This window comes from Alosa pseudoharengus, unplaced genomic scaffold, assembly GCF_046254945.1.
Source record: "Alosa pseudoharengus isolate Yale_2024_CS ecotype anadromous, Long Island Sound unplaced genomic scaffold, YU_APseudo_1.1 YU_APseudo_1.1_scf_42, whole genome shotgun sequence".
Lineage (NCBI taxonomy): Eukaryota > Metazoa > Chordata > Actinopteri > Clupeiformes > Clupeidae > Alosa > Alosa pseudoharengus.
The window spans coordinates 385,415-410,684 of record NW_027468784.1 but is presented as its reverse complement, the minus strand read 5'-3'; the positions used below and the strand labels follow the sequence as shown (position 1 = coordinate 410,684).

The following is a 25,270-nucleotide window of genomic DNA, read 5'->3' as shown; positions in this document are numbered from 1 at the left end:
ATAAATTAGGTCAGCATAACCCAGAGATGACAGTGAAAATAATATAAATCCTGGGTTGTATAAGATAGCCTACCCAACAATTATGTAGGTTTAACCTAACAGTTTTGTTACGATAACCCAATGTTTGGGTTAGACTATCAACCCAACTCATTGGGTTGACCGAACAACCCAATATTCGGGGCTTATATAACTCAGTGCTGGGCTCGACCACTATTTACCCAGTGGATGGGTTGAAATTGGGTTGTTTTTAACCCAATGTTTTTTAGAGTGTACCACAAATAGTGCAATCATACAATCAATGAGACCATGTGGTTATAAATTCTTTGATGCAACAGTTGCTTTTTTGGACCAGTGAGTGACATTTGGGTAATTTTCTGCGGCACACCTGATGATCTCTCACGGCACACTAGTGTGCCCCGGCACAGTGGTTGAAAAACACTGGGCTACTATATCGATTGGCTGTCTTAATAAAGACAGACTAGATAAACACAAAATGTCCCACAATGTAAATGCACTGTTGTTCTTCATTGGTTTCACAGCACATTATGTAGCCAACATTGTCATTCAACAACAACAACAACAACAAAAACTACTAAGACTTGTTTACGCAGAAAATGCATGGACCTATTTGTATGCCTTTTCTGAGTATGGTTGAGTTTCTGAGTTGAGTTGAGTTTCTGCCTAGGCTACTTTGCGGTTGCATGGTTTAAAGCCCACAGTCACATAATGACAAGAACAACACAAACTGCGCATGTCTGTGAAGCATTGTTTCCTTCTCACAGAATAACGTAAATACTTAAAACATAATGGGTCTACCTCACGACACATTAACCCGTGGATGTTTTAAAAAAAGTATAGTCCTGAAAAATATATAAAAACAGTTTATGATAACATTACATTCATAAAGTTATTTTAATGCACAACCTCCCATGATCCCCCGCGGCAAAGGCTTGGAATTCAAATCGGATCAGCCAATGAGAAACGCGCGTCACTGACAGAGGAGCCAATCAGATGCATAGATAACGAACGGAGCACAATTTAAAATATTGCAGCAGTCACTGTTGGCATTGAAGAGGACGCGTTTTAACATAGGCAGGCGGTTTGCCCGGAGAGGCTTGTTTATTTGCAGTTTTATCCTAAGTTATTAGATGAAACATTAGCAGGCGTTGATTGCACGCTGTCTTTGAAGTACGTTTAGTTTTTAATAGACAATTACCGAGTTGCAACACAGGACGTTTTCATTTAAATTCGCACTTTACTTAGCCTGACTGAAGAAGCTAAACTATCTGTCGATAACGTTAGCACGGACAAGGATGATCAGTTGACGTGTGCTTCAGCAAGCTAGAATTCGGTGTAATTGTAATATTTTGTAGCAGAATCGTATTGCATTTTAAAGTTGAATTATACTGCTCTTTGTTGATTACTTGATTGACAATAGACTGAATCAGACTTTTCCGAAAAGATGAGTGCTGGAATAGCGAAGACGGCTAAGCCGTCCTCTCACGTCGACCCAAAATCTGCACCACTTAAAGAGATTCCTGATATATTGGTGGACCCGCGGACTATGAAGAGGTATATGAGGGGCCGATTCCTCGGAAAAGGAGGTTTTGCGAAATGCTATGAAATCACAGACATGGAGACTAAGGAGGTGTTCGCCGGGAAAGTGGTTCCCAAGGCTCTGCTCCTGAAGCCTCATCAGAAGGAGAAGATGAGCACAGAAATTGCCATCCATAAAAGCCTGGACAATCCGCACGTCGTGGGCTTTCATGGTTTCTTTGAGGACGACGATTTCGTGTTCGTGGTTCTGGAAATTTGCCGCAGACGGGTGAGTTTTTTCCCCCCCCAAAGCAAACTTGCTTTGGAGACACTGGAAAGTTATGCTAGCAGGTAAAGGCATAGCTTCTAGCTAGCTAGCCAATGAAGTTTGTTTGTCATGTCAGCCAACGGTCGAATTCTTTGCTAACGTTAGCTAAGAAATAGCTGGTCAGTAGCATTGTTCATTACTAACTTAATAACATTTACTTCGTTGGTTAACCGATCAACCGCCGATGTTAGTTAACTTTTAGGATTTAGCTTTATTTTGTGTCTGTAACTTGAGTTTTTGCATTTGGAATAGACTGAAATGAACGTTGTCCGAACACTGGCTAACACAATTTTTCCTGGTCTTGAAATAATTGAACCGCAAGGAAAGGAAGTTTCATGTTAACTTGGCGCTCGACTAAGTTGTCAGCATGAGTTTTGGAGAAAGTTGATAAATGTAGCAGCTCACTGCCAACTTTGAGTGGTCAACCGTAAGCCACTTTTTTCGGTGAACAGATATTTGCATTATCTGAATATCAACTGCCAGCGTTAGGCTTTCAGATCCTGGTATTTTAAACAATCTAATTGGACCTTCCCTTGAAAAACGTTGTGTGTGTGTTTGGGGGGCGGTTGTTATGTCAAAGAAAATAACAAACGTTACACTACAACAGGATTTTTGTGACTGCTTCCATTACAACCATTTGTATAGTCTTTTGCAAAACTGTGGCTGTACGTTTTAGTCTGTAGTCGCAAGGAGCGAATTTTACCATCGAAGTCGAATCCCACAATGTCGGCGATGGCGCGGTCTACGCTGTCGGTCCTGTGCGCCATGTGTTTCATTCATGTCCCGTCTCTTCTAGTCTCTGCTGGAGCTGCACAAGCGCCGAAAGGCTGTGACAGAGCCCGAGGCGCGCTACTTCATGCGCCAGACCATCCAAGGCTGCCAGTACCTGCACAACAACCGTGTCATTCACCGCGACCTCAAGCTGGGCAACCTCTTCCTCAATGAGGAAATGGAGGTTAAGATAGGTGAGGAGACACACACCTGTTCTCCTGTCACGTGGAGCTCTGCGTTTTTTTGCTTGTATCCACACACACACACCACCCTGCCAACCCCATAAACTTGGCTGATGTGTGTGGCTGGTCACATTTGAATCTCGTGAACTGCTTCCAGTCTTGCATTAACTGTACATTCCCTTGCGTCCTTTTGTCTTTTTTTTCCCACCCTGAGGTTTTGAAAACATACGAGTCTTTGTCCCAACACATACCACCCCTCTCATTCATTCTCTCTCTCTCTCTAGGGGACTTTGGTTTGGCCACGCGGATTGAGTTTGACGGTGAGAGGAAGAAGACTCTGTGCGGGACGCCCAATTATATCGCCCCCGAGGTCCTCTGCAAGAAAGGACACAGCTTCGAGGTGGACATCTGGTCCCTCGGATGCATCCTGTAAGTGTGTGTTGAGGAGGAGGAGACTGAGATCTATTTATTATTATTATTTAATAATTCTTTATTTAGTCGTGCATATCCTATGCCTGTGTGAGATGGTGATTATGTGGTCATTGACTCTGTGTGTCTGTGTAGGTAATTATGTGATCATTGACTCTGTGTGTGTGTGTGTGTGTCTGTCTGTGTAGGTGATGTGGTCATTGATTCTGTGTGTTTGTCTGTGTAGGTACACACTGCTGGTAGGAAAGCCACCATTTGAGACGTCGTGTCTGAAGGAGACATATGTCCGCATCAAGAAGAACGAGTACAGCGTCCCACGAGTAAGTGTGTGTGTGTGGTAGCCACAGCATGTGCATTGATCCTGTTTGGTTGATGTAATGACTACAAATCCAGACTGTTTGTCATCCTGTGTGTGTGTGTGTGAGATGTACCAACCTGTGTGTTCGCACATTAATGCTGTAACTGTGGCCTTAAGAATGTGCTGCACGTGGAGCTCTAAGTGTGTGTGTGTGTTCCAGCACATCAGCCCTGTGGCAGCGGCTCTAAGTGTGTTAATGTGTGTGTGTGTGTGTTATTAACGTGTTTGTGTGTGTGTGTGTGTGTGTTGCAGCACATCAGCCCTGTGGCGGCGGCGTTGATCAAGCGCATGCTGCACGCCGAGCCGTCTCTGCGCCCCACCATCGCTGACTTGCTGACGGACGAGTTCTTCACCAGCGGCTACGTGCCCATGCGCCTGCCCACCTCCTGCCTGACCGTCGCCCCGCGCTTCTCCATCGCCCCCGGCACCCTGGAGCCGCCCCGACGACCGCTCACCGCCATCAACAAGGGTGAGGACGCGCGCGCGCACGCACACACACACACACACACACACACACACACACACACACACACACACACACACACACACACACACACACACACACACACACACACACACACACACACACACACACACACACACACACACACACACACACACACACACACACACACACACACACACACACACACACACACACACACACACACACACACACACACACACACCACTGTCACTGAAACCGCCCACTGCCATCAACAAGGGTGAGCACGCGCACACACACACACACATATACACACACACACACACACACACGTCAGTCACAGCAACAGCCCACCGCCGTCAACAAGGGTGAGGACGCACACACACACACACACACACACACACACACACGTCAGTCACAGCAACAGCCCACCGCCGTCAACAAGGGTGAGCACGCACACACACACACACACGTCAGTCACAGCAACAGCCCACCGCCGTCAACAAGGGTGAGCACGCACACACACACACGTCAGTCACAGCAACAGCCCACCGCCGTCAACAAGGGTGAGGACGCACACACACACACACACACACACACCACTGTCACTGAAACCGCTCACTGCCATCAACAAGGGTGAGGACGCACACACATATACACACACCTCAGTCACAGCAACAGCCCATTGCCATCAACAAGGGTGAGGACACGGACACACACACACACGTCAGTCACAGCAACAGCCCACCGCCGTCAACAAGGGTGAGGACGCACACACACACACACACACAGAGTTGGACACACACCTCAATCACAACGACCGCTCACCCACGACTATCAAGGATGAGGACACACACACACACACACACACACACTTCCATAGTGACTTCAGTGAGGACGAGGAGTCTCGCACACCATCAGAAGCTTGTGCATCCACACCTCAACTGTGCACGTGTGAGTGGAGTCATGTGCTCATCTCTGTGTATGTGTGTGTGTTTCAGGTACAGACAGTCCCTTGGAGAAACTGGGGAAGGGGGACCAAAAGGACGAGCCACAGCAAGGGTAAGATGATGATGGAACATTCCGGATAGTTAAAACACATGCAATGTGGGATCATTCCGGATAATTACACACACACACACACACAATGCTGGAACTTTGTCAGTATAACGTGTGTACGTACATACACAGGCTGGAAATGAACTCTTTAATACCTGCTACTCAAATTCACCAGTCATTCAGTAGTAAGCCATTATTTTATATCGGATGACTACCAGCCACTTTTGTAGGTTACCGGCTAATTCATACACCTTGTTTTGCTGGGACAGACACACACCTGTCTTGGTCAAGGGTAATCAGCCATCTTCAGTAGCAAGCATTTGAAATGATTGGGCTGTCTGGTCATGTGACTGCCCCGTGACTTCCTGATTGGCTGACTGTGTGTGTGTGTGTGTGTGTGTGTGTGTGTGTGTGCAGTGAAAGTCCAGAGTCGGCAGACACACACCTCTCCGACCTGCTGCAACAGCTCACCAGCCTCAACAACGCCAAACCCTCAGAGAAAGCAGTCGTCCGCCAGGGTACGTAACACACACACACACACATCCCTACATAAACTGGTGCCTCCCTGCTTACACTCACACACACGCTAGCCAGACTCTGAGAATGCAGTGAGAGAAGGAACGGTAACATACCTTTTTAGCCCAGGTGACCGATTGGCTGCAATATGCAGAATATAGCTGTAGAGAGCAGGCACAGAAGTACCCCCCCGAGATGGATATTCTTTAAAATCTTATTTCCTATAAATGTTATCGGTCATTCTTAATCTTCATAATTGGTGCACTGGCATATTTAACTGTAATGTTACATTATGTGCAACTGATTGTCTGTGCTCCTGGAAGAACATGTTGGTGTAGAGTGTGTCTGTCTGTGAGATTCATGCCATACTCGCCTCTGTGGTGTCAAGTCAGTTTTATCTTTATAGCGCATTTTAACATGCACAGAGTACGACCCAAAGCGGGTCCAGTGTTTCCCACAGAATTGAATTCCATTTGTGGTGGTTGGTTTGCAGAATTAACTTGTTTTTAACAAATTAGCACAGCGTGGTTATGATGCTAACCAGATTTAAGCACAATTTAGTACAACCTGGAAAATCATTGTGTGGTGGTCAATGTTGATATTGTGGTGGGCCGCCACAAATAAGTCAATGTATGGGAAACACTGGGGTCGCATAACAAAAAGACAAAAGATGCCGGACGGATAGTCTGACCGCTATCCAAACATACATGCACAACAGACCTGTTATGTCATGCTCTCTTTCTCTCCCCATACAGAGGAAGCTGAGGACCCTGCCTGTATTCCCATCTTCTGGATCAGCAAATGGGTGGACTACTCCGACAAATATGGCCTGGGTAAGACACACATACTCTGACCCCACTGGCTAAATAGGGCCTAGGACACACACAGGCACACAACCCCACGTCCTGACACACAACTGAATAAATAGTGGTTGGTTTAGAGTAGGGCTGGGCGACGTTCCGAATATACTCGATAGCAGGTTGCTGTACGTGAGCTACATTAAAATATTATATCCCAAATATTGAGTATCTCAGTCATCATTGTTTTAAGCGGGAACACTTGCCCTCCCACTCAGTAACAACGTGAACAACGCGCATCACACACTCGCCAACCAATCCTGAACAGTCTACTCTGAAGAGGCTGTGACATCTAGGTGTAGACCAGAAGTAAACTCAGTGCAGCGGTAGCTTTACTGTCTATGGCTAGCATAGGCTAGTGTTGGTCAACAATGAGTTACTGCTTATGGGTAGCATAGGCTAGTGTTGGTCAACAATGACTTGCTGCTTATGCTTAGCATAGGCTAGTGTTGGTCAACAATGAGTTACTGCTTATGGCTAGCATAGGCTAGTGTTGGTCAACAATGACTTACTGCTTATGGCTAGCATAGGCTAGTGTTGGTCAACAATGACTTACTGCTTATGGCTAGCATAGGCTAGTGTTGGTCAACAATGACTTACTGCTTATGGGTAGCATAGGCTAGTGTTGGTCAACAATGACTTACTGCTTATGCTTAGCATAGGCTAGTGTTGGTCAACAATGACTTACTGCTTATGCTTAGCTAGGGCTGCACAATTAATCGAATTTTAATCACGATCAAATTTACATGATCGAGCGATATTAAAAATGCGTGCACTATCCTTAGAACCAACCTGGCAACCCATAGAACGCTCCGCTACAAAACAAATCAAGCGCTCCTTAAACTTGTCTGACCATGTGCCTGCAGGCAGCCTACCAATGACCGCTGTTCCCTGCACTGCTCAGCCTGATGCACTGCTCAGTTTGTATGCACTGTGGACTAATAGCATTATGTTAACTATTAGTAGGCTAGTTAGATTATACAAAAAAACGACGATCAAAAATCAAATGTGTGGCGCAGCAGAAGGCCAAGAGCTTGTCCCCCGAAACGGATCATCCGTTGTTCGAAAATATTTTGGATTTCAGGCAAGTGAAGTTAACCAAAAACATAAGCAAAGCAGGGCTCTCAACTCATACCGTGAAACACATCACATGACGTAAACCACACATGCCTTTTTTTATCACGTTAACTATCAACGTTATCCTTGTTTGCTTCCTCCGATACAGCCTATAATAAGAGTTGAGCTAACGACGGGATCCGTGAATTTATTCATGTATTTTATAAGCTACATGTGCAACCTACAAAGCATATGCGTTTCAAGACACAGCCTACGCAAAACGAGTAAACAATAATGAAAATGTAGCCTACACGTCAGTGGTTTACATATCAACGAATGACTAAACCAGGGGTGTCCAAACTGCGGCCCGCCACGCACTTTAATCCGGCCCTCCGAGCATTTATTAGTTTATTATAGGCTGCTCGCTATTTCTTTCCAGCAATACACAACGTTGTGGTCAACTTTAGGCTACTGCAAACTGCTTTACACTCTTCTTAGACAACGTTTACAATGTCAATGTCAAAACAGCTTGTTACATCGAGATAGATCTGCTGCTATAGAGATACGATCTAACTATGTTATGCTACTCCATTTGGGAACGTATTTGAGTGCACGAGAGGGAGAGAGCGCGATGGCAACAGTAGTTCCCACTACTGACCATTATAAACTGTAAGAGGGCACAGCCATAGGCACAGCACTAGCCATAGCAAAGAGTCTGACAGTGCACCATTTATAAATGATTTAAACAGCATCAAATTAACAGTATTTCTTAAGAAATTAAGTTGTCATTTAAATAATACAAAATGTTGTTGTTGTTTATTATTATTATTATTATTATTATTATTATTATTATTATTATTATTATTATTATTATTATTATTATTATTATTATTATTACTACAATTTTCAAAACCCAATGTGGTCCTTGAGTCAAAAAGTTTGGAAACCTTGGAGAATTTGGATGAGCCAGATAGCAAGTCCAATATGTTTAGGGAAAAAATATTTTTGTCACTAAGTAAGGGATAATGTATATAACGCCGGTCATAATGGAGAAAATAAGTCCCGACAGGGCGAACCGGACCCCGACGCGCCAGCGGAGGGGTCTTCAGGGTGTCCGCGCGGTAGTAAAAGGTAGTAAAAGGTAGTAAATAGAATCTACCAAAATTAAGGCCCTTGAAAGGTAGTAAAAGGTAATAAATGCAATTTGACTTGGTAGTAAATTTTTCATCACCACCTCAATATATGAGTTTACATTTTGCTTAATATTTGTGTCTACATGTTTTAACTTCATCTTGCCTAATTAAAAAATATATACGTGCTAACAGGACCTGAGTGAGTCGGAGTCGATAGCAATGACGTAGAAGTAAACTGTGTAGAGTTCCGTGGTTGACAGCCAACAAACAACATTTTCGCCTTTTTGCTTCAGTTGATATTACAGGGATACAAACAACACGCTTTTCGGTGTCTCCTTCACGTTGCTTTGGGCGACTTATATGAATCGTGCAGATCCGAAGAGTTTTTTAGGGGCCAGGGATGCAGGGATGCTTTTCGGCGACTCTCGCGTTTTTCACGTCATCTAGGCCCTACCGCAGGCTACCAGAGCTGCGTTTATCATATGGGCCTGCTGGTCTGGTGTCCGGTGCTTCTGTCACTCATCTAATAATATTTGTTCATGTAGCAAAGGAGCGGTAGATGTAGGCCTAGGCTAGCCTATCACTCGGATAGCAGCTAAAAAATATATAGGCTACACTCACTCCGTTAGGAGGCAACTCTCTCAGTTTACACTAGGCTACTTCAGCTGGAAGTTTTAACAACTGTGGACTTGACTAGTGTAGGCCTAAGCTTTCGTTCAGCTGACGGTAGCGCTGCCATCTGACTGTGATCATCCAGAACCGTGCAATAAAATTCCACCTATCCCATCAGTAACAAAGTTCGAACTAGTCACTGTAACCGACAACATTGTTTTAACGTAACCTAGACCTAGTATCTAATGTTACGGAATTGCAAGAAAACGAGTGAAAACAATTCCTTACTTTTAACCACGCAAGTGCGCGTGTCATTTATTAAAACGGTAGAAAACTGAATCAAAGACGGAACTGTCCATCAACAAAAACAGCATGCAGTTTAAAAGTCCCGTTATTTAAAGTCCCAGACATTTAAAGGGACAGCGGTCACTCAAGACAGACCTACACCACAACTGAGTGATGAACGTGAAATTCTTTGAATAGCCTACAAAACACTGCATTTAGATGACAACTGCGTGAAGAACCACGCGAATCTAGTTAATGGCGAATTAAGTTTATGGCATTCACATTTAAATCATTCAATAGCCTATGAAAACTTGATCAGTTAAATTGTTCTCATAAAAGGAACAGCAAATTATACAAAATATTCCAAATAGGCTAGTTTTATTGCAGTGACAGAAAACTGCAACATATGAGTTTAAAACCATGTTAAATTTGAAAGCATCTAGCAGGAGGTTTTAGGGGGGGGAAAGAAACTCTGTAACCTACTTGATTCCACAGTCAATGTTCAGTATTTGGCTTATAATTTAGCCTATAATATTGGCATTTGAATCCATGAAAACTAACCAAAATCTATCATTTCCTATCGACAACAGACCAGTAACGCATCGAATCGCATTGCTACACATTTTGAAGTATTGAAAATAATCAAATCATTGGCTTAAAGAATCTATATTTTATCAAATTGTGATTAAACTTGATTTACACTCCTAAATGGCATCCTTACCTACCTACCTAACTGTTGTTTTGGGAAGTATTTATCATGCAAGCATCGTGCATCCATGCTGAGTAATGCAATGAAATCATAGTTTTCAATTTTGCATTAAAGCAGTCCACTGATGTGCATGTTTTCACGGACTGCTTTGTGTCAAATGTGCAACAACAATACCATACCAATAATAATGGCTTTATATATCCATATAAATAGATTTCTGGGCCTATCCTTAGACTAGAGTTGTTTCGGTGGTGTTTGTTCTTCATTTTTCACCACACATGTTTGGTGTTTTAGCGTCATTTGTGCCAAGGTTATCATTCACCTTATTAGGGCTAAGGGCTGGTTAGGATAACTCAAGGGCTAGGGTTAAGGTAAGAACAACTGAAACTGAACTCCTCGACACTACAAAAAAACATTGTCATTGACAATGACCATACTTAATGATCACAATTAGAAATTATTAGTGTACCTAATATTTATGATTTATACCTTATAGCAAGTAGTAAGTGGTACCCCCCCCCCCCCCCCAAAAAAAAGGGCTGCTGCTTGATGTCGTGTTGGTAGTAAAAAATATTGTGGAGGTAGTAAAAAAGGTAGTAAAAAGTAGTAAATTCAACTCTATGATTCCTGCATATACCCTGGTCTTGTTTCGCCCTGAAGGGGCTTATTTTCCCATAATGACCGGCATTCTATACATTATCCCGCTTATTATACGGCTACTTGCCAAAACGAAAAAATAAACTCCATGATATGTCTCTTTACACTTATTTGTTACCGTTTCGTCGTGGCTTTTGCTGAGAAACAAATAGTTCGCAACACACGCTGAACTTGAATCAAACATTCTTTAGAATACAGCTGATCAACCGTCTGCTTTCACTTTTGAATGAAGTTCCAAGCGCAAACTCCGTTGCCATTGACAGCGGTCATTCTTGTTTTCAGAGGTCCTTTCCCAAGAAATAATGACCGCTAGAACTTTCGGAAATCCCATTCAAGTCAATGGAGCATTGTACTTGCATTGTGAAGAGCCGTATAATAAAATGAATTAATAATCGTGATAAATAATCGTGATCTCAATATTGATTAAAATAATCGTGATTATCATTTTGGCCATAATCGTGCAGCCTTATGCTTAGCATAGGCTAGTGTTGGTCACCAGTTAGCTAGATTGATAAAAGATGGAAGCAGTTTCGAAACAAAATGGCAAGGGATTTTGAGAATTAAACTAACAACGATATCCATGCGTTAAGGCAGAAGGCTACCTCTGCACCTCTTGACTGTTTTCAAAACGACACTGCGCACATCTCACTCCCCACGCATGCTTTTCTCATGCTAAATGTTCGTCTATGCTTTCTCCAGTTTGATTTTTACATTAAATTTATGAGATCCGCGATTTGAGGCAGATTAGGCTACTGTCTATGAGTACGTCTGACTCCAACCTGTCTCGAAACGATAACGCAACCGTTCAGTTTCATTTATCAACCAATAACCGAGTGACTAATTAAGTAATGCACAACACAATTACCTTATCGTCTATCCAATGTAAGCCATCGTTCATATGACAGTTGTGTGCGGTGCAGTGCTGGAGACTCATCCCGTCCACTTTACATGGGCTTACGTCATCTGTTGCCCAACTGAATTGTGGGTTTAACTTTTGCTGCACTGATGGACAACAAAGGAAGGCACTAGCCAATCAAATTACGGTTATACCTCAAGTCATAGCTCCCGTCGAACACCCGCTGGCATACGTTGACGGAACGCAGCCGTGTGTAGAGGCCGTTGGTGAGTTAACAGTTTATCCTGGAGAGTGTACAGGCACAGGGGCCTTTCAAAGAAGGCAGGGGAAGACGTGAGCATGACAAAGCCAAATAACGGGCCCTGCTAAATGCTCTGTCCCGTTCATTAGGCGCTTCAGCACTGTGAATCTTGTGTCTACGATAGAGGTGCTCTGATCAACATGTTTAGTCCCGGTCTTTAGGTATCGCCTGATTTGAAGCACCGATACCAGTGTTTTAATGGTGTATAACGCCAAACTGCCGTAGGACCTGGACCCGAAACTTCTCCTCAGGGTTTTTCCTGTAAAATGAATACATATAAGCTCACTTAGTTGGTTTGAATAGATTGGTACATGAACGCACCGTATGTACCCTCTCTGGTATTAGTACTGGATCAGTGCATCCTCACACTACAGCAGGCAGCTCTCACGTCCCACTTACAGGCCTGGAGAAATCATGAATTCATCCTCAATACCAGCGACGTCGGTAATCTAAGTAGTATACATCAGCGTTTCTCAAACTATGGGCCGCGGAGCCGTGGAGTGAAATTAGGCCCGGTGCTTCGTGTGACCATTTGCTGCGCAATTGATCAAGGAACCGCGGACCGACAGAACAAGAAAACGAACGTTTCTGCAATCAGGAGGAAATGCTAATTCGATGTCATTAAACATAGAGCCGTACAATTAAGTGGTGGTATGAGCGTTCATTCAATACATGCGTGTGCGCAGAAACTGAAACTACCCGATAACGTTGGTAGCAAAGCTTCACTTCAACCTGTCGGAAGGTTATGTTAGCACTTTAAACATTGACTGCTTTGAAGTGAAAGTGCATGTTTAACAATATAGCAGAATAACTCCAAAATCTGCCATGACCGGGCCTCAGGTCAAAGAAGTTTGAGAGGCTGGTATACATCATACAGTTCTACTTAGCTCAAGTTGCTGCAACCAACAGCTAGAGCTGCCAGACAGCTACAGCGCTACAATCTGGGGCCATCAACATGGGGGCTCATGAATGTGGTGTCAAGGAAGGATTTATTGGATTTATTGAAATGTAGTCAGCGAAAAGGGGTTGGAACCCTAGTGTGTGTGTGTGGTGCGAGTGTTTAAGTGTGTGTGGTGCGAGTGTTTAAGTGTGTGTTTGTTCCTGGTCCCCTCTCAGGTTACCAGCTGTGTGATAACAGCGTGGGTGTGCTATTTAACGACTCCACACGCCTCGTCCTCTACGACGACGGTGACACGCTCCAGTACATTGACCGCAACTCTGCAGAGTCCTACCTCAGCGTCCGCTCCTACCCCTCGCCTCTCGCCAAGAAGGTACGTGCGTGTGTGTCTGTGTGTGTGTGTGTGTGTGTCTGTCTGTGTCTGTGTGTGTGTGCGCGCGCGTGTGTCTGTGTGTGTGTGACGTTGATCGAGATTTGGGTAGGTGTAGGTCACTGACATTTTTATACAAGGTGAGTGCGCGTGTGTGTACGAACGAGCCGTCAATGACCTACCCAGGCTCTAGTTTAGCCTAGCATGGTCCCCATGGATCGTAAAAGTCTTAACATCTTATATTTAGTTAAATTCATACCGTACAATGTCTGGAGCTGTAGTAGGGCTGTCCATTTGATCAGGCGCAGAAGGACTGAGACCAGATGTGTTTTGCCTCTGTTTATTTCACCTGCCTATCCCATAGCTGTTTATTTCACCTGCCTATCCCATAGCTGTTTATTTCACCTGCCTATCCCATAGCTGTTTATTTCACCTGCCTATCCCATAGCTGTTTATTTCACCTGCCTATCCCATAGCTGTTTATTTCGCCTGCCTATCCCATAGCTGTTTATTTCACCTGCCTATCATTCATAGCTGTTTATTTCACCTGCCTATCCCATAGCTGTTTATTTCGCCTGCCTATCCCATAGCTGCATCATTTCCACTTCCTAGCGCATATGTCTGATAACAGGGCCTGAAGGCTTTTCCAAATGATGGTGACTGCAACATCATTATTAGTGTTAGTTCAATGGCTTGCGCCACACAAGAACCTTTGCTGCTCATAGAGCACTCGTCCACACACACTGATCCAAGATTGACCGCAGTGGCTCTAAACCCACTAGCCAGAGCTGCAAGTACAGTTTTGTATCTGAAAGCTACTTGACCTTTAGTGAGGAGTAGATTTCTATTTATTTACTTATTTGTTTTGTGTGTGTGTAGATCACGCTGCTGAAGGCCGCCACCCTGTAGTCATGTTTATGTGTGTGTGTGTGTGTAGATCACGCTGCTGAAGTACTTCCGTAACTACATGAGCGAGCACCTGCTGAAGGCCGCCACCCTGTAGTCATGTTTATGTGTGTGTGTGTGTGTGTAGATCACGCTGCTGAAGTACTTCCGTAACTACATGAGCGAGCACCTGCTGAAGGCGGGCGCCAACATCACGCCGCGTGACGGGGACCAGCTGACGCGCCTGCCCTTCCTGCGCCACTGGTTCCGCACCAAGAGCGCCATCGTGCTGCACCTCAGCAACGGCACTGTGCAGATCAACTTCTTCCAGGTCAGAGGGCACCTCCTGCACACACACAGTAGTGCTCCCACCCCTGCCTACACACACTCCTGCAATTGCCCTCATCACACACACACACCCCTAAAATAATTTTTGGGGCAAAGTCATGGAATATATTTCCATGCACAATTGGTGTATATCTGGTTATTAGATGTACTGCTTGCTGGAGTAGCCCATTGAGAATGTCTCTTGGCGCTTCTTGGACGCTATGTGACTGCTCTGAAGTCATTGGTCTGTATATTGTACTGTTTATTATATAATAAGTCATGGAAATTCACTTGTTTTGGTCGGGGAAAAGTCACAGAATTGTATATTTGGGAATCCTGTCACACCCCCCTACATGCACTAGTGCCCCACACACACACACACACACACACTCACAACCACACACACGTGCTAACTCTGTCTGTCTGTCTGTCTCTGTCTGTCCCCCCCCACACACGCACTCAAACACACACACATGCTAACTGTCTCTGTGTGTGTGTGTGTGTGTGTGTAGGACCACACGAAGGTGATCCTGTGCCCTCTGATGGGGGCGGTGACGTACATCGACGAGCGGCGTGAGTTCCGGACGTACCGCATGAGCGTGATGGAGGAGTTTGGCTGCAGCCGCGAGCTGGCCAGCCGGCTACGCTACGCCCGCAACATGGTGGAGAAGCTGCAGGCCTGCAAGAGCGCCCCTTCTGCACAGCGCTGACCCCACACACACACACACACACACACACACACACGCACGCCCGCAACATGGTGGAGAAGCTGCAGGCCTGCAAGAGCGCCCCTTCTGCACAGCGCTGACCACACACACTCACACACACACTCACACTCAGACCGCCCCTCACAGGAAGTTGTCTGTCTGTACAGCGAGCCCTGTCAGTCTCCTGATGAATTGTGGGATGTTGGTGGTTTGACTTGTCTTGTCAGTTGATCATGTCCTGTTCTGTCTGTCCGTATGTCTGTCTGTTGGTCTATTTCGGTGTGGTTTTACTTGTTTGTATTCTCTCCATCTGTAAAGTATTTGAGCAAGTTCAATGTTTACCAGGTGTGTTTTTACTATCTTTAATATTCCAAATTTAATAAAGAGCTCTGTCTTATTTCACATGTTTCTGTATCATTTCTGCAGAGCAGCTCACAAAATAAGAGGGATTCTTTTTGTTTTTTGAACATTCTAGGAACTTCTGCTGAAGGTATGAGCTACACCAGGCGCGGAACTGAAGCGCTCCGTTCGCGACGCGTAAAATCCATTTTAGATGAATGGTCTATTTTTTTCGAATGTACGCCCCACTGTCACGCCTGGTGTAACTACTTCCATTGATTATAGTGGAAGCTAATTGTTGCAGCAGACGCAACGCAAACGGAACGCTTCAGTTACGCGCCTGGTGTAGCTCAGCCCTAAGGTTCCATACTAATGAACATTCTTAACCTTCAGGGCACATTCCCTGAATGTTAAGTGTTTGGGATGTGCATTTTATCCCTTGTGTCTAAGTTTTTCCCACGATAACTAAGAATATTCCCAGATCCCATCAAAGGAATGTTCCAGAGCAAAAATAACCTAGGTCTACATCTATTTGGCATCAGCACCAGTGCATTTCTTGCCTCCCAACATGACAATTTGACTGCTGGAAATTCAATCCTAGGAGATGTGAGATTGAGAAATTAGTCATTAAAGGGCCTCATTTTGAAAATCCAAGATGGCCGCAATATTGACCCTGGTCTTCATCCTGTAAGGTTTCAAAAAATTTGACGAAATTACACAAGGAAACTGACTAACATAGACATGATACAGGCACGATTGAAAATCTTGTTACAGCCTGCCAACTACTGGCCAAATAGATACATACACAGACGCAGGCTCTTGATTTTAAAATCTTGTTATAGCCTGCCATCTACTGGCCACACACATACATACCTACATACATACATACATACACATATTCATACATAATGCTAATAACCATCAACATATTTAAGGCATCTTGCTGTGAAGAAAGAAGCCAATCACAAAGCATGATTATCGCACATGCTTATCAGATGACATCATGAACTGTGTGATTTGACTGAGGGGCCTCGTTCAGATATCAGGGGTGAATAACATAGCTCATGTGAATGATTGAGATATCAGGACTAACATGGAGTATGATTGAGGGGCCTCATTCAGATATCAATCTAATTTATATATTACAAATGATAAAGTTAGAAATATTAAGAAATGCTGCTAATTGTATGCTGTTGAGCAGCACCAAAGAACTTTTCCTCCGCTTTGTAAATAACGATGTCCATACACAAGGTAGAATTTGTTGCTTGATTTTATGAAAGTAGGCTATGATGTATTGCGACATCATGCAAGTCAAATTTGTAGTTTCTTATGTCTCATTCCATCGAACTACAAATCCGCTACCCGATCTGGCAAACTTACATAGTGCGGTTATAGCCGATAGAGGGCCGCGAAGCGAATGCAGAAGTGCCGTTCACCCTGTTACGCGTTGATGAACCACGGAAACAATTTTGGAAACATTTTTTTAAGGTGCAAAAAACTCTTTGGTGTTGCTTTAATATAGGCTATGCATTAGCATACTTTCACCAGCTCTTGTAAGATATCAGGCTAATCCATACGCTATAGCCTTGTTTGTTTGTGCCACATTGATAACGCAATATTAACAATATTATGCATAACATTAAGTTGTTACAACCAGTTATAAGTTTCATATAGGCCTATTAAAAGGGGATATCAACAAAGACACCTAGAACCTGCCAATCTATCTCCCCCTCTCTGGTGCACACTGAAGATTCGTTCCATGCAGTCCCGGGAAATATTATTAGCCTAATTATCCGGGACCAATTATCCAATTAGAGTAAGTAACATTCAAGTCAGATGCTGCTGCATGATCATTCTTTGCATGTAACACGAAGTTGGTGCATTTTGACATCGTAAACATTCTCAAAGATAGCAAATTTAGCAGTAAAGCTTATTGGCTACACTTGGGTAAATTGACCAAAGTCAAAGCCTTTATGTCTGTGTACGTAGGCTACACGGGATTTGATGTACGATAAACATAACCAAGAACAAAACTTTTTGAAACTAGCAGAAATTATAATCAGAAGTTAATTTTCACCAAAAAACGGGACAATTCGTGTCCCGGGAAATATTATTAATTATCCGGGACAGGCACTCAATAGGGGAACAATCCCGGGAAATCCAGTGCATGCAACCCTAAACAGCAGCCTCAACCGTACGCGCTGTGCAATTTAGGGGGGAAACGGGATGTATAGGTGTCATAGTTCTCCTGCGTTAGGCTGTGTCCCTGGTGAATCATTACGCTATCGTGTTTTGGATGTTTTCCATGTTGAGTGGAGGCTGGACTGTAGCGTGCGGTTGGCTGCGTCATGTCTCCTCCCCAAATAAAACAGCAATCGTCGCCTCCGCCTGAACACGCAGTTGAATTTATGCAATGAAGCATCGAGAAAATATTATTGGTAAGTTTATCAGCATTATAGTGAACGGTTTAATAAGCTCTTCAACACGAATGGTTTAATATAATAGCCTATACTATACACAACTGGAAAATGCAGCCATAGTGTTTGTCTCTTGGTGTCGACACGACGTGTCGGGAAGCGAACGTTTGGCTACACTCGCTACCGTGTTCTTGTTGTCAAGTTAAGTTGGTTATGTTGATTGTGCCGAGAACAACGTGCCTACAGCGTTTTTGTGAAGCAGAGATGAGGCTGCGTAGGCTACAGAAGCCGTGTGCACAAAAATGGACCCACAGTAGTCAACTGTCCGAGCGAAGTTAATAAATAGGCAGAGGCCACAATGGCGTCAGGCAAACTCGCGAACTACAGACAAGTTTTATGGGAAGCGGTGCCGTCTTCCGCTACCACCCTACAAAAAAAAATCGCGTGCCGGACCGCCCAATACAGGCGTGGTGCACATATCGGGCAGTCCGACGGCAAGGCTCCCATACTGGAGGGGCGGGATCAGTGCTCGAATTACGTGGGAGCCAGAGGGAGCCAGCTCCCTTAGATCAGTGTTTTTCAACCACTGTGCCGGGGCACACTAGTGTGCCGTGAGAGATCATCAGGTGTGCCGCAAAAAAATACCCAAATGTCACTCACTGGTCCAGAAAAGCAACTGTTGCATCAAATAATTTATGACCACATGCAATTGATTGTATGATTGCACTATTTGTGGTATGCAGGCATTGTACAACGGGGGCCCCATATCCAGTATTCACAGAATCATCACATATCCAGTTCATAACATCAATTAAATTAGATATAGTCAGGGCTTAATTTGAGCCGGAACACGCCGGAACATGTTCCGGCACCTCCGACGTTGGATCCGGAACCTTTTTTATTGGATCCGTCAACTCTACGTCAATATAAAAAATAAATCGCCTAAACGAAAAATAAATAAATTAGGATACTGTTTGTGTAGTGTTCAATGTTGATATCTTTCTTATTAGTCTTTAGAAATAGGGAAGACCAAACAGGATACAACAAGCTAATCGACTTTTTGAAAGTGCTTTATCCACAATATTGGCCACAGGAGGGTGACGCGCTGTTCGGGGAGAGAGAAGTTGAGACGCTCTGCCAGCAGTTTTGCATCGATAGCCCGCGGAATGTCATCAGGGCTTTCAGGGAATACCACCTCTAACAAACACCGCGTGAGTGTTTGTGTCTCCCGCTCCCTCTCTGTGTCATATTATGTGTCAGTTCCGATGTGTTTTGATTGGGGGGAGGTGTCCGGGGGGAATAGGGGTTCAGATAGGTAATTCCACGCTGTATCTAGTTGATTATTGATTACTGGGTGGTCATTTTTTTTTTTTACATTTTACACCATGCAGTGCAGTGTGTTGCAAGTTCTGAAGTTAATAAACATTGCCCTGGTGTACACACCGCGTTGTTTAGTTTTTTTTTAGTCAGAGCTATGTACGCAGGTTTTTTTGTTGTTGGTCCGTAACCTCAAATCCCCGTTTTGAGTCGCCGGATCCACCCCGCCTTTATGCTCCGGCACCTCCCACTTTACAAATTAAGCACTGGATATAGTCACCTACAAATGAAACAGTGGGCGCTTGTTTTGTTGAGCAGGTCTTGCATAGAACCCATAATAAGGCCATATCTGTGAAATTTTAGGCTATGGTATGTTTAGGTTTTCTTCACACAGGATGTTAGTGTGCCGTGGGACATTTTAAGTGTCAAAAGTGTGCCGTGGCACAAAAAAGGTTGAAAAACACTGCCTTAGAGTGACAAAGCTCGAATGATCTTTTTGTCTTTACGAGGGTCTCTCTATCTCAGTGGTCCCCAAACTTTTTCTTCCGAGGGCCAGCTTACTATGCCTGGCTGTAAGAGAGGGCCAGAGACTCGGAGTATATCAGTAACCATAAATAGCTTAGTGCAACAGCAGTCTACCTTAGTTGAATATTCCATTACATTTAATCTATAGGCTTTTATAGTTTAATACCATTGTTAGCTGTGTTTATATTGCCATCATGCCATATCAGTGTAAAATGTAACTCAAATGAAATAATACTAGCCTAATAAAAACACTTTTGCATTCCCAAAAGTATTAGCAGGTAGTCCCAAAAGTATATTTCATTAAAAATGTGTGAACTCTGAACTCTGAAAATGTAAAGTTCTCAAACTATGAGAATTTTATGAAGTGCTGAAGTGGTCTGAAATGACCCATTCTAACTTTCACTCACCTGAACTTGTAAACATTGTATGGACATTTTAACAAATAAAAAGTCCCAGAAATATGACTTGAATATAAGTTAGTTAGTTATTAACAATTCATTGATAAACTTTTAGAATACTTTGAGCACTGATGCAGTCAGCAGAGGCCTCTTACATTGTTTGCAGGTAGGCCTACTATACATTTCATTCCGTTTTTGATGGCAAACGCGAAACAGCGCCAAAACAACCACCAGTGGACAAAAAGAGTATTATATGTGTACTGTTAAGACTCGCCATAGAGAATGAATGGGGGAAATTGCGGAGGTTATAGTTTGACGATGTCGTACTCCCGTGCGGGCCAGTTGCTATATACCACGGACATGTTTTGGGGGGCCACCCAAAATGAGGTGGCGGGCCGTAGTTTGGGGACCACTGCTCTATCTCATAAAAAGTTGGCACATCCTGCTCATATCCTAAAGGCGTGTAACGTTTGAAGGTTTCAATGCAAGCTTTATTGAGAATGAGGGCAGGGACACAGACACAGAACACAATACACACGGAGCAGGTCAAGTACACACACACACTACACATACAGGGGAGGACGCAGCCCCCCACACAAAAAGGATCACACACGAGGGAGAACTAAAAGGGAAACATGTTACAATAAAGACGCTAACATTACACTCAAAACTAAGGAGAAATACAGACATAAACCCCAAATGTTCACCCCGGCATCCCAGCATGCCCTGCGTGGGAGAACGCTACGCAATGTCTTGTGCGTCGATGTTACACATCCATCCGCCACTTCAAATACTACCTCTGTGGGAGAGGAAGTTAAGTCATTTTCCGACGAATGACCGTCGCAGGAAGTTGCGTCATAACAAAGGGACGCCAGACCCTCTTGTAACAGCTACTCGGTGATACTGCAGACTCGTAAAAGTAGTTAGAAAATAAGGCAGAAAAACGACAAGTTTCCTCATGCTGCTTCCTTATGTTGGAATATGCAAAAATGTACAAACAATCAAGAGGATGCTTTCTTGTATGTGATTTCTGCAACAGTGATACTGCAAACGTGTTGATAGCCTATTGTTGAGCCTATTTTTTTATGCTGTAGCCTAGTGTAAAGCATGTCACACTAGACTAGCCTACAGAAAACTAATTGATGTGATATAATGATAACTTGTATGCCTACAATGGTTTATTAAACATCGTAGTCATTTATTTAGTCAGTCATCATGTTCATGTTAATGAATAGGAAGGACATCTATAACGATACCAACATTTAAATAAACCAACATTTCGCGCAATATCTGCCGTGAGTCCCTATGCGTGAGTCACGAGCTCCCAGCTGACTGGCAGATCACGTGGACAGTCAGTCGCGATCGATTATTTAATAAATACATGTGAATTACGAATAATAATAAAAAGATTCTACCTAATGTGACTATTTTTTCCATGAACTGTAAAAGAAAACACGTTTTTTCCCACTGTATTCTCCATAAAGAGTAAAGTAAATTATGTACTTATTTCTGGAATTGACGTCACTTCCTGGACTCGTCTGAGGCTGGTCTAATGGGTCATTCGTCTCTATAAGACTTAACTCCTACTGCTCTGTGGGCTACCGTTCACCGTCAGGACGGACCACTCTGCCCTCCAGTGGCTCATGTCCTTAAAGAGCCGGAGGGCCAGGTAGCACGCTGGATGGAGGAGCTACAGTCTTATGACTTTAAAGTGGTGCATAGAGCGGAAGACATTAATAAAGCCATTGCAGCCAAACTATGTAAATAGTTATTGATGCACAGTTTGTTGTTTTTAGTGATTTCAGTTTGCACAGTTTTTTCATTAAGAAAATTATACCAAAGTGCTTTGTTTGAGCTTTTGTTTTAATAAAAAAATATTTAGGTGCAATACCATCTAAAGATGGTGATTATGCTTCTGTTTCTGTTATTTCATGAGTGATTATGCTTCTGTTATTTCATGGGTGATTATGCTTCTATTTCATGGGTGATTATGCTTCTGTTATTTCATTGGTGATTATGCTTCTGTTATTTCATGGGTGATTATGCTTCTATTTCATGTCATTAAAAGAATACCAAAATACTTTGTTTGAACTTTAAAAAAAAAAAGGTACTATAGAAAATAATATAGAAATAGAAAACAATAGAAAATATGATTATGTGTCTGTCTTTTCATGTCATTCATGTCAATATAAATAGGCTAGTCCACAATAAACGTTTCATTTTGAAAACAGGAATAGGCCTATGCTTCTACACAAAGGGGTTCTTAAAAGTAGTAGTAAATCATTATTGTTTTGGATATTTTCAGAGTGGAGTCCGCACCAACCACAACCCAAGCCCTTGGAGGCTGGACTGTAACGGTAGCCTACTGTGCGTCACGTCTCCTCCCCTAGCGAAAGTGAAACTGAAGTTGTCGCCTCCATTTTGTGAAAACGCAGTTGAACATTCTTCTATGACGCATCTAGAAAATATGATCGGTAAGTTTATCAACATTGGATAGTAAATGGTTGAATCGGCTCTTCAACGCAATGGGTTTCATAGCTAAACTGTAATTAACGGGAATATACGGCTATAACTGGGAAAATTGGAAGTGTCGGAAGCCAAGTGTTTGCCCCGGCATCGACACGATGATGGGGGTTGGGAAAGCAAACGTCTTGTCAAGTAGGCCTAGCCTAAGATATTTTGATCCTCGCTTTAAATAAGCACTATCACGAGAGTAGGCCTACATATTTTTAGGAATTTAAAACTTAGAGATTACAAAGATAGGCCTACTTCAGTTTATCTTCAACTGTGTCTGGATAATGTTACAAAAGCATTGCTGGCCCGAGCTATAGCCTAAATATGGGCCTAGCCTTGCCTACTAGAGGCAGACCCTCATGCCAACTCCGAGCATGAGAAACTTTTATATTACTCTGTTTGTTTGTACTATGATTTGGACAAAGTATATTATTCAGGCCTAGGCTATTTGCCACCGATTGTTAAAGGATAATTCCGGTTTTTAGCACTTTAAGGCCCTTTTCTGGTTTGTTTTGGATGAACTAGAGTGGTGGACACCGAAATTTTGACGATTGGTCCTGTCTTGACTTTTCTGACTCGTTTTGAATCGCCTTTTCACCTCAGGGTGGCTGGCAATGGGCATACTGTAGTAGGCTACTCAAACATGTCCTAAAACAACCCTTAACGTTCGTTTTCAAAACTGTGCAACTCACCGAGTGGTTAGTGGTGTTCGTTGATGTTCCAAAACAAGTAGCGTAGCGAAATACAGTTTCTGTCGTCTTTTATTTGGCATTTTGTAAAATCCCATTGATTTCTGTTGGAAGACTCATTGCACGTTGTGCCACCGTCTATGCTTCAGGTTCAAATACGAATCATACATTGCGCCGATATATTTGCTTTTAATAGTCAACGAACTCCACTAACCACTCGGTGAGTTGCACAGTTTTGAAAACGAACGTTAAGGGTTGTTTTAGGACATGTTTGAGTAGCCTACTACAGTATGCCCATTGCCAGCCACCCTGAGAAGGGAAAAGGCGATTCAAAACGAGTCAGAAAAGTCGAGAAAGGACCAATCGTCAAAATGTCGGTGTCCACCACTCTAGTTCATCCAAAACAAACCAGAAAAGGGCCTTAAAGTGCTAAAAACCGGAATTATCCTTTAAGATGGAGGACACCGAAGGAAGGAAGTTAGATAGCGTGACCACTAGACTACCTCGCGCGCGTTCGGAAAGCTAGGCTACCCTATTGGTGCACTGCCTACACACGCGCGCGTTGAATGCAGGGCTGCAGAGGCGTATCAAGCTTTATAAAAGTGTGGGGGTTGTGGGATAGGGAAGTGAAACAATCCGGCCAAATTATAAATAACTCCCTACAGGGACGTTGTATTTTCTGAGAGGGGTACGGACTATATTGGCGAGTGTCCGGGAGTTTCTCCCCCAAATATTTTTTTAAATTCTGATAGCTAAACACACCATTTTAATGCAGTTTGGGAGGGACAGAAGAAGCAGCACCCCTCATCTGTGTGGCTCATGTGACATGTAGGCCTACATGATCTACCTGCTATCACTTCACTATTTGACACTATACCCTACCTGGAGACATATCTCATGTTATAAATGAAGAAATCATTTCAGAAATTATGTTTTGTGCATATGGTTTAGCAGGCTACAATAAATTGCCTAACAGACAACAGCCTAATTTCGAGGTATCACTGGACTATATGCCTAACTATAATACCTATTAAATAAATGTAAAGGACACAGAATAATGACAGAACTGTAAGCTCAAATTCAAAAATGTTTGAAGTCTACCCAAACATATGCAAAGGTAATATAAATAAATTGTGTTGCATATAGCCAGCTTAATTAATGTTAATTTAAAGATTATGATTAGCAGTTTCTAAGCTGTTTCCATAGATAGTTACAGGAAGCCACAATGTTGTTTAAACTATTGTTGCTTTTAGCCCATGTTACCTCGAGTTTCACTTGCTGCAGGGAGGCACGCATTGCATGAGCGCTCATAAGCGGTCTATTTGAGTTCTACATGCTGGAAATCTTAGTTCTCAGATGTAGAACTCAAATGTGTCTTGACGTTTGTAAGATCAAAATAAGATGTTCTAAATGGAACGCAATCGTATTTAAGACATTAAGATCTCCAGTAGATGTAGAACTACAACACACATTGACAGTGAAATGCCGCCGACTTTGTAAGATCAGATCAAATAAGACGTTCTAAATGGAACGTGATGTAAGTTGTTCAGATCTTTTCCAAGCGTCTTGGAGACGTATGTTTGCTGATTGGGTTATGTCTATAGTTGATGACACCAAATTAATAAGTATTTCTGATTGGGGAAACTTTTAGCCTAGTTTATTTTTCTTTCAGTCCGCGGTTCCATACCATTCAATCTTGCTGCAAATGATCAGACGTGTGAAGCACTGGGCATAACTTCATTTCACGGCTACGTGGTGGCTAATTGTTGAGAAGGCCCATAATTTGAGAAAAGC

At 43.3% G+C, this 25,270-nt stretch overlaps 2 protein-coding genes across 7 annotated transcripts in view; both read left to right on the top strand.

Annotated features, from left to right (window-relative positions):
- Positions 1-1,074: 1,074 nt before the first annotated feature.
- plk1 (polo-like kinase 1 (Drosophila)) lies at positions 1,075-15,679 on the top strand. Of its 2 annotated transcripts, XM_076267245.1 has the most exons (11): positions 1,075-1,825; positions 2,661-2,829; positions 3,102-3,246; positions 3,473-3,566; positions 3,857-4,073; positions 5,051-5,111; positions 5,526-5,626; positions 6,380-6,457; positions 13,207-13,361; positions 14,392-14,574; positions 15,083-15,679. In XM_076267245.1, exons 1-11 carry the CDS (start codon positions 1,463-1,465, stop codon positions 15,278-15,280), a joined length of 1,764 nt encoding a protein of 587 aa, XP_076123360.1. In that variant the 5' UTR covers positions 1,075-1,462; the 3' UTR covers positions 15,281-15,679. The 2 variants fall into 2 exon arrangements, with proteins under 2 accessions (XP_076123360.1, XP_076123361.1); XM_076267246.1 differs by lacking the exons at positions 14,392-14,574; positions 15,083-15,679 and adding an exon at positions 14,296-14,383.
- Positions 15,680-17,964: 2,285 nt separating this feature from the next.
- LOC143103452 (NACHT, LRR and PYD domains-containing protein 3-like) overlaps positions 17,965-25,270 on the top strand; it is a 46,143-nt gene continuing 38,837 nt past the window's right edge. For 4 of the 5 annotated variants that reach the window (XM_076267242.1, XM_076267239.1, XM_076267240.1 and 1 more), the window contains exons 1-2: positions 17,965-18,054; positions 22,579-22,747. The gene's annotated coding sequence lies outside the window, so the exon portion shown is untranslated. Of the gene's footprint in view, positions 18,055-21,069; positions 22,748-25,270 lie in introns of those variants that run through there. The other variant, XM_076267238.1, reaches the window with a different exon arrangement.